The sequence below is a fragment of the Antechinus flavipes genome, chromosome 2 (assembly GCF_016432865.1).
Source record: "Antechinus flavipes isolate AdamAnt ecotype Samford, QLD, Australia chromosome 2, AdamAnt_v2, whole genome shotgun sequence".
Lineage (NCBI taxonomy): Eukaryota > Metazoa > Chordata > Mammalia > Dasyuromorphia > Dasyuridae > Antechinus > Antechinus flavipes.
In genome coordinates, this window is record NC_067399.1 from 61,828,602 (window position 1) to 61,845,028 (window position 16,427).

The following is a 16,427-nucleotide window of genomic DNA, read 5'->3' on the forward strand; positions in this document are numbered from 1 at the left end:
TTTACAAAGTGCTCTCCTCCTATGAATATTGTGAAGTAGGGAAAGCAAATATCATCTTCATCATTTTACAGATAAGGAAATTGAGGCTAAGAAAAATAAAGTGGTTCTTCCAGAATCACATGATCATTAAATGGTAGAATTAGAATTTGATAAGGTCTCCTGACTCCAAGAGCCAGGGATGGATTTCTCTTCCTCTCTCTGTGTCTGTTTGTCTGTCTCTCCCCTTTGTATTTCTCCCCAACTCTCTTTCTCCCTCCTTCCCTCCCTCCTTCTCTTTACCTTTACTCTCTCCCTTCATCTCCCTGTCTCCTTCCCTCCCTCCCTCCCTCTCTTACTTCTTTCCTTCCTTTCTTTCTTCCTTCCTTCCTTCCTGCGTTCCTTTATTCTTTCCTCTGTCTTCTCCCTTTCCCTCTCTCCTGTCCTCTCTTTCCCCCCCTCTATTTTTCTCCCCCTTCTCCCTTCATCTCTCCTTCCCTTTCCCACTTCACTCCCTCCCAATCTTTCTTCCTGCCTTTTAGAGGTCACAGTCCAATTTTTTTACAGATAAGAAAATCACAGCCTACAGAGTTTAAGCAATTTTTCCAAGGTCACACAGACAGCAAATGGCAGAAATAGGTTTTGAACCAAACTCCTCTACCTTGAAATCTGTCCATGCTATTATAGAGGTGGGGACAGATATATAATGAATGAAAATAATCCCTTCAAATGGAGTAGGGATTCTGAAGGAGGAGGCAGCAAAAATATAGGTAAATAGAATAAAAATTAATAAATACAAAGGCATTAACTATAAAGTGCCTTGAAGAGACAGTCACTAGCAGTAGGGAAGATTTCCTAAAGAAGGTGGAATTTTATTTGTGTCCTGAAGGAAGAGAAACATTCTGTGAGATGGAGGTGCAAGGATAGAGGAGAGTGAATCAATGCAAAGGGCCAAAGGTGGGAAATGACATGTCATGTGTGAGGGATAGAAATAAACAGAAATAGGAATAAAGAAAGCAGTTTAAGTGGCACACAGAGTTGTCTCCAATGAGGAAGGAGAGATACATTGCAGTTGTGAAGAGCTTTCACAATTAACAGAGAGATTTATATTTGATCATTTTGGCAAGGGTGTGGAGAATGCAATGAAGAAGCTTGGCACAGCAAGAAAAATTAGGAGGCTATTGCAATAATCCAGATGATAATGATGGGGTGCAGTTTCTAGGAGTGTAAAAATCCTGAGGCCCCCTGACCTTAGGAGTGCTATTGTTCTTTTTTTTTTTTTATGTTGTTTTCTTCATTAGAATGTAAACTTTTAAAAATTATAGCTTTTTATTTACAAAACATATGCATGGGTAATTTTTTCAACAATGACCCTTGCAAAATCTTGTGTTCTAAAATTTCCCCTCCTTCCCCCCACTCCCTCCCCTAGATGGCAGGTAGTCCAATACATGTTAAATATGTTAAAATATATGTTAAATTACACACACACACACACACATTTATACAGTTATGTTGCTGCACAAGAAAAATTGGATCTAGAAAGAAAAAAAAAACCTGAGAAGGGGAAAAAATGCAAGCAAACAATAACAGAAAGAGTGAAAATGCTATGTTGTGGTCTACCTTCAATTCCCATAGTCCTCTCTCTGGGTGGAGATAACTCTCTTCATTAATGAACAATTGGAACTGATTTTTTTTATAGCTTTTAATTTATAAGATATATGCATGGGTAATTTTTCAGCATTGACAGTTGCAAAACCCTTTGTTCCAACTTTTCCCCTCCTTCTCCTCATCCCCTCCCCCAGATGGCAGGTTGACCAATACATGTTAAATATGTTAAAGTATAAGTTAAGTACGATATATATATACATGTCCATACAGCTATTTTGCTGTACAAAAATAATCGAACTTTGAAATAGTGTATAATTAGCCTGTGAAGGAAATCAAAAATGTAGGCGGACAAAAATAGAGGGGATCGGGAATTCTATGTAGTGGTTCATAGTCATCTCCCAGAGTTCTTTCGCTGGGTGTAGCTGGTTCAATTCATGACTACTCTATTGGAACTGATTTGGTTCATCTCATTGTTGAAGAGGGCCATGTCCGTCAGAATTGATTATCGTATAGTCTTCTTGTTGCCATGTATAATGATCAGGAGATCATTTGAGGTTCTGCTCATTTCCCTTAGCATCAATTCATGTAAGTCTCTCCAGCCCTCTGTGAAATCATTCTGTTGGTCATTTCTTACAGAACAATAATATTCCCTAACATTCATATACCACAATTTATTAGCCATTCTCTGATGGGCATCCATTCAGTTTCCAGTTTCCAGCCACTACAACAAGTGCTGCCACAAACATTTTTGCATATGTGGGTCCCTTTCCCTTCTTTAAGATCTTTTTTGGGAATATAGGTCAATGAACAGTTTGATAACTTTTTGAGCATAGTTTCAAATTGCTCTCCAGAATGGTTGTATTCATTCACAATTCTGCCAACAATGTATCAGTGTCGCAGTTTTCCCACATCCCCTCCAACATTTGTCATTATCTTTTCCTGTCATCTTAGCCAATCTGAGAGGTGTGTAGTAGTATCTCAGAGTTGTCTTAATTTGCATTTCTCTGATCAATAGTGATTTGGAGCACCTTTTCATATGACTAGAAATAGTTTCAATTTCTTCATTTGAAAATTGTCTGTTCATATCCTTTGACCATTTATCAATTTGAGGATGGATTGATTTCTTATAAATTTGAGCCAGTTCTCTATATATTTTGGAAATGAGGCCTTTATCAGAATCTTTAAATGTAAAAATGTTTTCCCAATTTATTGTTTCTCTTCTAATCTTGTTTGCATTAGTTTTGTTTGTACAAAAGCTTTTTAACTTAATATAATCAAAATTATCTATTCTATCTTATGTTCTTCTAATTTATTTATAATCTCATTCTTTATGTCTAGATCATGAACTCATTTTGACTTTATCTTGGTATACTAGGTTAAGTGTGGTTCAATGCCTAGTTTCTGCCAGACTAGTTTCCAGTTTTCCCAGCAGTTATTGTCAAATAGTAAATTATTATCGCAAAAGCTGAGGTCTTTGGGTTTGTCAAATGCTAGATTGCTATAATTATTGACTATTTTGTCCTGTGAACCTAACCTATTTCACTGATCAGCTAGTCTTTTTTTAGCCAGTACCATATGGTTTTGATGACCACTGATTTACAATATAGTTTGAGATCTGATACAGCTAAGCCACCTTCATTTGATTTTTTAAATTAGTTCCCTTGAAATTCTTGACCTTTTGTTCTTCCAGGTAAAATTTTCTCGGTCAGTAAAATAGTTTCTTGGGAGTTTAATTGGTATAGCATTAAATAAATAGATTAATTTAGATAGTATTGTTATCTTTATTATATTCACTCGACCTTTCCAAGAGTACTTGATATTTTTCCAATTGTTTAGATCTGACTTTATTTGTGTGGGAAGTGTTTTGTAGTTTTGCTCATATATTTCCTGACTTTCCCATGGCAAATAGATTCCCAAAATATTTTATACTATTGACAGTTATTTTAAATAGAATTTCTCTTTGTATTCTTGTTGTTGGATTTTGTTAGTCATGTATGAAATGCTGATGGTCTATGTGGATTTATTTTGTATCCTGCAAATTTGCTAAAGTTGTGGATTATTTCTAATAGCTTTTTATTTGATTCTCTGGGGTTTTCTAAGAATATCATCATATCATCTTTAAAGCATGATAATTTGGTTTCCTCATTACCTATTCTAATTCCTTTAATCTCTTTTTAACTCTTATTGCCAAAGGTAGTATTTTTAATACAATATTGAAGAGTAATGGTGATAGTGGGCAACCTTGTTTCACCCCTGATCTTATTGGGAATGGTTCCAGTTTATCCCCAAGTCATATGATGCTTACTGATGGTTTTAAATAGATCCTACTGACTGTTTTAAAGAAAAGTTCATTTATTCCTATATTCTCTAATTTTTTTAAAAATAGGAATGGGTGTTGGATTTTATCAAGTGCTTTATCTGCATCTATTGAGATAATCATATGGTTTTTGTTAATTTGGTTATTGATATAGTCAATTATGCTATTAGTTTTCCTAATATTGAATCAGCCTTGCATTCCTGGTACAAATCCTACTTGGTCATGGTGTATTATCTGGGGGATGATTTTCTGTAATCTCTTTGCTAATATTTTATTTAAGATTTTTGCATCAATATTCATTAGAGGCATTGGCCTATAATTTTTCTTTCTCTATTTTCTTCCTACCTGGTTTAGGCATCAGTACCATGTCTGTATCATAAAAAGAACTTGGTAGCAATCCTTCATTCCCTATTTTTTTCAAATAGTTTATATAGTATTGGAGTTAATTGTTCTTTAAGTGTTTGGTAGAATTCACATGTAAATCTATCTGGTCCTGAGGATTTTTTCTTAGGGAACTGATGAATAGATTGCTCTATTTCTTTTTCTAAAATGGGACTATTTAAGCAATTTACTTCCTCCTCTGTTAATCTGGGAAACCTCTATTTTGTTGGTATTCCTCCATTTCACTTGGGTTATCAAATTTATTGGCATATAGTTGGGCAAAATAACTCCTAATTATTGCTTTAATTTCCTCTTCATTGGTGGAAAGTTTACATTTTTAATTTTTGAGACTATTAAGATTTTCTTCTTTCCTTTTTTCTAATCAAATCAGCTAAAGTTTATCTATTTTGTTTTTTTCATAAAACCAATTCTTTGTTTTATTTATTAATTCAATAGTTTTTTTTACTTTTAATTTTATTAATCTTTCCTTTTATTTTTAGAATTTCAAATTTGATATTTGATTGGGGGTTTTTAATTTGCTCTTTTTCTAGCTTTTTTAGTTGCAAGCCCAATTCACTGTTCTTCTCTTTCTGTATTTTATGCAAGTAAGCATCTAGAGATATAAAATTTTCCCTTGTTACTGCTTTGGCGGCATCTCACAAATTTTGGTATGTTGTCTCATTATTGTCATTCTCTTGGATGAAATTATTTATTGTGTTTATGATTTGCTGTTTCACCCATTCATTCTTTAGGATGAGATTATTTAGTTTCCCATTACTATTTTATTATTACTGGTCTATTTTCCCCTGACTTTTTATTGAATGTAATTTTTATTGCATTGTGATCTAAAAAAAAACATGCATTTAGTATTTCTGCCTTTCTGCAATTGATTTTGAGGTCTTTATGTCCTAATATATGGTCAATTTTTGTATAGGTTCCATGAACTGCAGAGAAGAAAGTTTATTCCTTTCTGTCTCCAAGGATCTATTATACCTAACTTTTCTAGTATTCTATTTATCTCTTTAACTTCTTTCTTGTTTATTTTGTGGTTTGATTTATCTAGCTCTGAGAGAGCAACATTGAGATCTCCCATTATAATAATTTTGCTGTCTATTCTTGTAGCTCTCAATTTCTCCTTTAGGAACTTCCATTCTATACTACTTGGTGCATATATATCTAGTATTGATATTGCTTTATTATTTATGGTTCCCTTTAGCAAGATAGTTTCCTTCCTTATCTCTTTTAATTAGATCAATTTTTGCTTTTGCTTGATCTGAGATCAAGGTAGGATGGCTACCACTGCTTTTTTTTACTTCACCTGAAGCATAATAGATTCTGCTCCAGCCTTTTACCTTTACTCTGTATGTATCACTCTGCTTTAAATGTGTTTCTTGTAAACAACATATTATAGGATTCTGACTTTTAATCCAGTCTGCTATCTTCCACTTTATGGGAGAGTTCACCCCATTCACATTTATAGTTAAAACTACTAATTCTATATTTCCTGCCATTTTATTATCCCCAATTTATACTTTTCTCTTTCCTTTTTCCCTTTCTCTCCTTCCCAGTATTTAACTTATGAGTATCACTTGCCTCAAGCAGCCCTCCCCCTTTATAATCTCTCCTCCTTTAAAGTCTCTCCCTCTTTTATCTTTCCCCTACTATTTCTGTTTTTCCTTTAATTTAGCCTACCCCTTTGCTTTTTATCCTCCCACTTTTCAATAAAGTGAGAGAAGATTCTCTGTAACCCAAATATGTCTAATATTTTCTTTCAGCCAAATCTGATGAGAGTAAGAATCACACAATATTCACTCCTCTCCCTTCTTTCCCTCAAATATAATAGGTTTCTTTTGCATCTTCATGAGATGTAATTTCCCTTATTTTACTTCCACTTTTCCCTTTTTTTGGTACCATTCCCTTTCCACCTCTAATTCCTTTTTTTATATTATATATTATAAATTATAATTTATATTATGTTATAATATATAATAATATAAAAGTATATATAATACATATTATATATAAATATAATATTTATATTGATATAAACCAAATTATACATGCACTCTCTATGTATACCCATAACAGAAAAACAGTTTTCAAGAGTTCTTTTTACCTTTTTATGCTTCTCTTGAGCCCTATATTTGGAGGTCAATTTTTTTGTTTAGCTCTGGTCTTTTCATCAGGAATAAATGGAATTCACCTGTTTCATTAAATGCCCATCTTCTTCCCTGGAAGAAAATTCTCAGTTTAGTGCAGTAATTTATTCTTGACTGCATTCCAAGTTCTTTTGCCTTTTGGAATATCAGATTCCAGGTCCTTCAATCCTTTAAGATCCTGGATAATCCTTATTGTGGCTCTTCAGTATTTGAATTGGTTTTTTCTATTTGCTTGCAATATTTTTCTTTGGTGTGATAATTCTGGAATTTAGCCACAATATTACTTGGAGTTTTAATTTTGGAGTCTCAGGAGGTATTTGGTGAATTCTTTCAATAGCTATTTTATCTTTTGATTCTATGACATCAGGACAGTTCTCTTTGATAATTTCCAGAAAAATAGTATCTAGGCTCTTTTTTTCATCATAGTTTTTAGGGAGTCCAATAATCCTTAGATTGTCTCTCCTAGATCTATTTTCCAGGTCAGTTGTTTTCCCAACTAGGTATTTTACATTTTTTTCTATTTTTTCATTTTTTTGTTTTGCTTGATTGATTCTTGATTTCTCATTGAGTCATTTATTTCCATTTGTCCAGTTCTGATTTTTAGTGAATTATTTTCTTCATTTACTTTTTTTTAAAACTTCTTTTTGTATTTGTCCAACTAAGTTTTTAAATGAGTTGTTTTGTTCTATGGAATTTTTTTCCATTTCCGAAATTCTGTTTTTTAAGGAGTTATTTTCTTTTTCCATTTCACAAATTCTGTTTTTCTGGGAGTTGTTTACCTTTTCCATTTCACAAATTCTGTTTTTCAGGGAGTTGTTTTCTTTTTTCATTTTGTCAAATCTATCTTTTAATGAGTTATGTATCTTTTCCAAACCATCTTACAAAGTTTTCCTTTCCTTCCCCATTTTTCTTCTAGCTCTCTTTTGAGATCCTTTTTAGTTTCTCTAGGAGAGCCTTGTGTGATGGGGACTAGATTATATCACTTTTTGGAGCTTCTTCTGGAGATGATCTACTTTTAGTTTCCTCAGGGTTTTGAAATCTATTCTTGTCTTTCACCATAAAAACTATCTATGGTTAGAGTTCTCTTTGCTTTTTTGCTCATTTTTTGAAAAAAGCTGGGATCTGCTTTTAGGGCAAGGAAGGCTTTCCAAGTTTTGTCTACAAGTGGCTGTGAAGTGGCCACAGCTGGAATCGTGCTGACTTACTCCTTGAGCTGGGTGGGTGTGGCCAGGTTCTGGGAGACTCCAGCACTTTAGGGTTCACTATTTACCTTTTGTGTTTGTGTTGGATGTTTTATAACTTCTTTGCTGTTCTACTGGTTTGCAACCAGGTTATAGATTCTTCCCTGTGGATTGTCTGATATGTGGAGTCTGCATCGTCTTGCGGAAACTGCACCCTACCCTGGGTCTGCACAGTGCATGCTGGAGTCCCGAGCTGTTAGGGGCCGAATTGGGGCACAAACGGCAAAAGCAGGTCTCCTTCCTCCACAATCTAAGCCCGCCCACCTCGGACTCAGCTTCGGGCGTCCCCGGATCCCTTAAAAGGGAAATGACTAGACAGGGAGCCGGATTTTTACTGCAACTATTTATTGAAGCAAATGGAGGGGAAAAGAAAAGTCTGTTCCATCTGCAAGTCCGTGCTTCTTCCTTTTTATCTCTCAAGGCTTATCTTCGATGACTCCTCCTAGATCCTCCCCGAAGGTGGAGCTATGGTCCTCCTGTGCCCTCCCACCGCCCTTGGCTTAGCCATGTAAGCCTTCACCAACGTGGCAATTCCAAGTAGGTGGGGTCAGACATGGAACCGCTCACTTCCCGTTCAGGAGGTCTATTCTGGAGTCCCTCACACTGAGCTTAGTCACCTTCCTCTGTGCCTGACTGAAACAGACCTTTTCTGATGATTTTTGAAATTATCTTCTGCTAGTAATTTGCTGCACTCCCAATATTTGTGGATTCTGCTGGTTCAGAGCTAATTCAGAAGCTGAATTTGCTAATTACTTGAAGATGTAGGAGAAGATCAGAAAGCAGCATCTGCCATTTTGGCCCTGCCCTCCACTTTTGTTCTAATAATCTGTCTGTCAATGATCTTCCAGTCTCCTGGTCTTAGGAATACTGTAGTATAGTCCTACAAACATTGTTAGATAATGTCAAACTGTCAGATAAACAATCTGTTGGTCAGCAATAACAAAGTTCCTGAGACAATAGTGAATAGACCATCTCTCTCATCTAATTGTAAGCCATAAATTAGCAGATAAATTACCTGAAACTCCTGGTTCCGCTAATTTTTCCCCATAAATTTATCTTCTTGCTTCTGATTTTTTTGCCAAATTGGAACTTGGCCTGCTTTAATTGGCATTACAATTATAATAAATTTTGCCTCGATATTTGGAAATGGGTTAAAACCTGCAGATTCTTTTGAGGCAACCTCGTGACACCGATCTGCAAGCCCCACCTTTTGTGGTCTCTTTTGACCTTCAACATTAGGAGTTTAGATTAAGGTGATATCTGTGCGAGTAGAAGTTTTGGGTGACAGAGAGGTTATAAAGGCAGAAATAGCAATATTTAGCAACTAATTATATACCTGGGGTGAGGGAGAAAGAAGTCAAGGATGATCTTAAGATTTCAATTTAAGGAGATTGGAATAGTGGTAGTGTCTTTTTTTTTTTTTTTTTTTTGGCTGAGGCAATTGGGGTCAAGTGATTCCTTAGGGTCACACAGCTAGGAAGTGTTAAGTGTCTGAGATCACATTTGAACTCAGGTCCTTTTGACTTCAGGCCTGGTGTTTTATTCACTGTACTAACTTGCTGCCTCTGGTGATGTCTTTGATAGAAATAAAATCAAGCATTTCTTAGATAATCAGACCTTCTTGTTCTTGTTCCATGATTCCAAGGAAGTCATTGTCCTTCTTGGCCTTTAGTTTAGAAGAAAAACTCCTGTCAGCCTGATCTGATGGTTTTGAATCTAGGGTTCTTGGAGTCTCTCTGGGGCATTTTGGAGCCATAAGCCTTAAGCAAGATGAATTCAGTTGAATAACTCACCTCTGTGATTATTTGATACCTTCAGAACTTGAAGCAATATAATTACATCTCCAAACATATCCATAACTGCATCCTGAATGGCTAGTGGGTCTGTGTGGTTACCAATGTACTCATCTATAATTAAATGGATCAATTCAGGGGGGGTGTCCTGGAATAAACAGAGAAGAAAACTTAATAAATTCCATAAGAATCAATGGCAGAGCCAGAATCTTGTCTTTTAGCCTAAGCTTGAAGCAATGGCAAGATCTCAGGGCTTGGAATCAGAAGAGACTGTCTGGCTGTTCAAGGCAGCTATGGGGCTCAGTGGACCATGTTGGACTTGGCATCAATGATTTTGAGGAATTAAAATCCAGCTGCAGACACTTACTAGTTGTATGGCCCTATTCACTACTCAGCTGCTAATACCCACAGCCCCAAGGTGGCCTTTGGCTTGGGATAGTGAAACTCTCACTGCTCAGCATCTAGCCCCAGGACAGTCATCCCACACAGTGGGGTTTCTTTGCAGGGCATTTTCCCAGTTCGGCTCTGCAGGCCTGAGTTATTGCTGGTTAGGGAACTCTTTCCCAGAGCACTCCAGTACCTCGCTGCTTTTTGTAGCCAGCTGGCAGGACAGCTACCTGTCCATACACCTATCACTGCTCTGCAGAGGAAGCTGGTAACCTCCTGGCCCTGAAGGCAGACCCTACAGGCTTTAACAAAATGAGTAAAAAAATGAAAAAGGAGGATTGATGGTTTCTATACAGAAAGAGAGCAGCTTTTCAACCCTGAAGAGACTAATAGCAGACAGTCTCCAGACAATTGTTGGTCCCCAATACAAAAGGCTCTCCTAGAACAGACTATTAAAAACCTTAAAAGAGAACTAGAAGAAAAATGGAGAAAGGAAAGAGAAGCTATGCAAGAGAGCAACAACTTCCTGAAATGTGAACTGGAAGAGGTTAAAAACTCTCAAGAAGTGCAGGGAAACAGAATTTGTGAATTGGAAAAAGAAAATAACTCACTAAAAAAAAAATTAGTGAAATGGAAAAAAATTCCTTGAAACATCAAGAATCAGTCAAGCAAAACCAAAAAAAAAATGAAAGATTGGAAAAATGTCAAATAGTTGTATGGCCCTGAGCAAGATACTTAATTTCTGCCTCCCTCAGTTTCCTCATCTATAAAATGGGAATAATATGCCTTCTTGTGTTGTATACAATGAAATAAAAATTATATACCCATTTTGAAATCTTAAAGCACTATATAAATGTTAGGTGGCATAATGGATAGAATGCTGGGCCTGGAATCAGGATCTAACCTCAGATATTTAATAGCTGGGTGATCCTGTGCAAATCAATTTACCCAATTTGCCTCAGCTTCCTCATCTGTAAAATGAGCTGGAGAAGGAAATGGCAAGCCACTTCAGTATCTTTGCCAAGAAAACCCAAATTGGATCATGAAGAATTGGACATGAATGAAATGAATGAATAGCAATTATTAGTATGTTTGGATTGTAGCACTTGATGTAGTAGGAAGAACGGTAGTCATGGAGTCAGCATTTAGTTCAGATTCTGGGCAGATACTTTGCCTCTCTAAACCTCAGTTTTATTATGGGATCTTCACTGGGCATTGGGTTTATTAGTTCTCAAAGAAGGGAGGTGATTTCTTAAGGTTTAATCTGTCACTATTATTTATGTCCTAATGTTTACTTTGAGCTAATTACTCTTTTGTCAGGAAGGAAGCCCAGCTGGCTATTTATCAGGTATAACCAAGTTCCTGACCATCCTTTTTGTATAGAGTAACTGTAAGAATGGAACTCTTTATCCACTTCCATAGAAGTCTTAAACTTCTGGACACCTTTGAACAACCTTTGAGATACTGATTAGCATATTTTTAGACAGATCTGGGACTTATTCTGCCAGGTGCATTTCATCTGGCTCCTCCTTAATCCCTCTCTCTGAGCTATCAAATTTTCCCCTGGTATTTCCCCATCTCCCCTGAGAAATCCCCAATATTGTATTTCCCCTATCAAAGTTCTGCTTATGATGAAGACCTTCGCTAAGTTTTTCAGGATTAAATCTGCTATGAGGTTCTCTCTCTCCCCCTCTCCCTCTCAGGGGTTTCCCTTTAATGGAGATTTTCTCCTTACTATATTAACTCAGGTTAGTCTGCTAAACTCCTGTACGGATCTGACCTACCAGTCATAACTACCATACTAACACCACATGGCATATTCTTTCTTGTAGAGGGCTGAAACTCTTGAGTCGTTGCATTGAGGTTGGTTCAAGCACTTAGGGCTAATAACTGATTGGACAATACTCTATGCGCATATGCTTGGAAAATGGTCCTTCCCACTATCCTGTGCTGGCTCAATGATTGGTGTATACAGAGGATTATAGGAGGACTAGGGGGTGGAGTAAGACGAGCCAGAGTCACTCTTTGTGGTGGACGAAGAAGAAGGCGGTTGGGGAAATTCTACTTCCATCCTGTTCACTTCTACCTCGAATGACCAAGAATAAAGACGAAGGACTTTTGCTTATCCTGACTCCGGCTAATTCTGAGGTATCTGGGGGCTAGCATGGTCGTCACACCTTCCAAAGCCTTTTCTTTGGTAATTCTATTGCTCACCAACTCCTGGTGCTTATTTTACCTCTTTATTTTGCTGTAATTTCTTCTCCTAAATAAACCTAATTTTTTTTTTTTGCCTAAGAGAATGGCCATTGTGAATTTTCATTTGCTTATTTTGAACTAGGAATTGCTACCCTGATCTCATCACAATGGAATGCTCAGGCATATTCCTTTAATGGATTTTTCCAATTCCTTTCCTTGATAATGATCACCCTGTTGCTCTCCCAAATCTGTAAGATCTCCCAAATCCCAAAATCATATTTGCCATTTTTAGTACCTATTTTACCTGTAACTTTTCTCCTAAAATAAACCTATCTTATGGCAAAGAGAATGGCCATTGTGAATTTGTCACATGTTTATTTTGAATAAGGAATTGCTACCCTGACTTTTTCACTAAGGTTTCTTCCAGTTCTTGTATTTTGTTTAGTTTTGCTTTTGACCTGTTATTTCATTGGTGTGGGAAATGTAGTAGGGAAATTCCCTCTCCTGATGCAAATTAGTAACTTCTGTGATTTATAGTTTGAGACAGTTGTCTGGAGGCCTTGAGAAGCTACATGACGTATGTAGGGTCAGTTTGTATAAGAGACAGAACTGGCATCCAGCCTGCTCTCATTCTAATGTTCTACATTGCCTCCAATATTATCTGTTTAAACATTCTAATGTTCTAAAATGTTTTCCAATTCTGATATTCTGTGTTCTAAAACCCTGGTCTAGCTCTGACACCCTTTGTTACGATATTCTAATACTTTAAGATTTCTTTTCACTCTGATATTATGTATGCTAAGGTTTCTCACTCTAGTAATGATTCAGGACTTTTTGTTTATTATCCCATTTTACAGATGACAAAATGTTTGAATAAAGTCTTCTGGATCTCACCCAGAAAGTGGACTGAGAACACTGATCACCTATCTGCCAAAGTTATTTCTTTACCCAGTGATCTTCTGGTCTTCTGGATGCTTCTATTTCTGGGTCTTATTGTGATACCCAGTGGGAGTAAATAAAGCAAAAAAGATGGGGAAGAGAACCAGAGAAGGAATCAAGCTGAGGAAGCAGAAGAAAAAAGCCAGATTGTTTTTCTCACCAGAAAAGTATTGGCCATTCTCTTCAAAAAGGTGAATGCTGATTCTTTTTTCATTCCATCTTTCAGGTTTAGGATCATCCATGCCTGGCAGGAGAAAATAAATCCCTGATCAAAAGATTATAGTTTCTCATTCCTCTAAGAATTCCCAATCAATAGAAAAACATAGAAATCCTGGAATGAAATAATAAAGAGTGAAATGAGCAGGACCAAGAAAATACTGTATACAGTAACAGTAATATAATTTTAAGAATAACTTTGAACAACTATGTCATTTTAAGTATTGCAAATACTGAAATATACTACAAAAAATCTGTGAAGGAAGATAGAAAGAATGAATAAATAGAAGTATGTAGACTATGTTTTTATACACATATATGTATATTTATATATATACACATATGTGTATCTTTATGTAGGGAGGGAGGAGGAGAAGAGAAAGAAAGAGAGGGAGAAAGAGAGAGAGAGAGAGTAAAAGAGTGAGAGAGAGAAGGGAAGAAAAGAAGAAGGGAGGGAGGGAAGAGGGAGATTTTTATTTAATGGTAACCTTTTCTAGGGTGGAGTGAGGAGGGAGGGAGGAAAAAAGTGCACAACAGAGAAAAATGAAAACGAGAAGAAAGTACAGAAAAACAAGATAGATTTTAAAACAAAATGGAGTATTTATTACATAGTTTTTCAAAAATAGTAAATTGTGAAATAAAATTTCATAGTTTTATATTGAATCTTCTTTTTATCTTGTACTATATACATTGAAATGTTCTTCTCCCCCCTCCCCCTTTTCCCTTTTTGTATTTAAGTTCAAAATAAATGGAAAAAAATAAATGGGAAAAAAAATCGTCTAAGGGAAACAATGCCTTAAGATTGAGCAGCTAAGACCCACACCTGCCACCTATCTCCAAAGGCACATCCAGCATCCTCAATGTATTGATTCAACTTCCTCACCCCTGGATAACCAGCTGAGATAACCAGCAATTACTTTCCTGATATTGCTTACCAAAGGATTGAGGAAGAACAACCTAAAATATTCCCTTTTTTGAACTCCTTGATTTTAGACTTAAAAGGGGACATAGAAGACATTTAAACTAACAGTTCTCAATCTGTAGGTCACTAAATCCCTAAAACAGTATTATGGAAAGTTTTATGCATACAGGGACAGCTAGGTGGTGCAATGGATAGAGAGTTTGTTGGTCCTAGAGTCAGGAGGACCTGAGTTCTAATACAATCTCAGACATTTGACAGGTATTAGCTGTGTGGTCCTGGACAAATCATTTAACCCCAATTGTCTCACAAAACAACCAACCAAATACTAATATTTTCTCTCAAAGGTCCAAATCAGCATTACCCACAATGGCATTAATGACTCAGCATAATAATTAAATATTTTTGTACTCAATCTCCTCATTTGTAAAATGAGAATTGGAGTAGACAAATCCAGAGGTATAATTCAAGAAAACTGTACCTTGCACAGCCTGAAAAATTGTCCTTGTACAATATAAGTACAGCTTTCTCAAATAAGAATAATTGTAATAATGACATTTGATATCTCTATAAGTGCTTGTTATGTGTAAGGCACTGCTAAAAGCTTTACAATTGCTGTTTCATTTGATCCTGTACAATTGCTGATTCATTTGATCAAATTGATTTCATTGATCCTGCTATATTTGGATGTGATGATGATTTTAAAACAAAAAATCTCAATGAATTATTTGAAAGTTCAAAGAATAGCATGCAGAATAGTTATTTGATGTCATGTGTTTTATTAATTAATGTATACTATTTGGAAATTGTTATGATGCCAAGAGGGTCCCTCATATTCCCCAGAATTAAGGAATGAATGATTCCTTTTATTTGAGGGGAAAATAAAGACTGGGGGTGAAGAAAGGATTGTTTTCCCTAAGGTTACACAATCTATAAGAAGCAGAGGAGAATTCAAATTCAGTTATTGTTTCCATGTTCCTTTGATTTTTTTTTTTACTGACACCTGGAGGGATGGAACATCTCTTTTTCTGATTTTAGAAAATTGCCCTTGTTTCCTTTCCTTCTCTCAACTTGGAAAATCCCTAATGTTTTCCTTCCTTCAATTAGAAAACAGGTCACCAAACTGGTTTTATTTGATTAATTATTTTTATGTGTTAAAAAAAAAAAAAAAAAAAAAAAAAAAAAAAAGCTCTGTCTCCCCTTGTATTCAAGGGTCCAGTACCAAAGTAAGGAGATCTGGTCCAAATATGTTATGTGATTGGCAAACATTGCTCAATAAATCAGTATACTTTGAATCTTAAAGCCATTTCCTTAGTCATTTCATTTTCCACCCACTACAGAATCCGAGATAAGAGTTTACAAATTCATGGTTTCTTGCTATTTGTTTTTGTGACCTTGTTTCTTAATTCTATTACATAAATCTTGAGTCTTCCCAAAGGCATTCTTAGTCACCTCACCCTTTCTCATCATTATGACTATCTATTCTACTATCTACAAGAAGGTCTGGATCCAGGTGATGGTGAGGATAGACTAGTATTCTCTCCTTACAGATCCCTCTTTGGTTTAAATCATTTTCCCATTCCTTAATTAAATTATACTCATTTTAAAGTTTCTCTCTGATTTAGACAAGCTCTTTTCTTTTCATGGTCAAGAAGGATTTAAGTTCTAGGTAAATTTAAATTGTAAAGTGCAGACTCATCTTTTTTCTTCATTTTGATATTAATTTCTAGCTAACTGCCTTCATTCTGCTAAAACAATATTTAATATTGATATTTAGGGAGCAAATTATCTAAGGGCTATTTAAATCCAAATCTTTTACAGAATTACCTTAAAACATCAGCATTTGTTAAGAAGTATCTTAACATCAGATAGGAAAAAGTGTCTTATCAGATAGGACAAAGAGAAGGGGATAAGTTCCTGGAATCAACTAAAATCCCAGGAGTTCTCTCCTGTAATTTTAAAATAATTAATTTTCAAATTACTTAATTTCCAAACTTTCAAAAATCTACTAAGATATTTTTAGCAGTTCTGCAAACTAGGAAAAAGTTTTCCTTTCTTTGATTATCTGGCTTTACTTTTGTAATCCCAACATGACCACAGTTGAAATGACTGAGAAAAGGTATCTTGTAGGGTTTTTTTGCCTTTCTTTTTAACATAATCTGCCACCAAGAGTCTTAAGCAGGAGTTAGTCCTGCTTACTGAGACAGAGTTTAGCATCTGGGAGAATTGTTTCAAGTGAGATTGTACTGTGAGAAAAAAAATTTACAGCAAATTTCTTTGATAAATTCCTTGCCT

At 35.7% G+C, this 16,427-nt stretch overlaps 1 protein-coding gene across 4 annotated transcripts in view; it reads right to left on the reverse strand.

The window, feature by feature from the left end:
• Positions 1-16,427, reverse strand: part of LOC127547932 (carboxylesterase 3-like) — a 68,734-nt gene that overhangs the window by 19,782 nt on the left and 32,525 nt on the right. For all 4 annotated transcript variants that reach the window (XM_051975062.1, XM_051975061.1, XM_051975060.1 and 1 more), the window contains exons 10-11: positions 13,158-13,241; positions 9,476-9,623 (exon numbers count right to left, since the gene is read on the reverse strand). In XM_051975062.1, the coding sequence (XP_051831022.1) occupies positions 9,476-9,623; positions 13,158-13,241 (232 nt within the window). The remainder of the gene's footprint in view (positions 1-9,475; positions 9,624-13,157; positions 13,242-16,427) is intronic.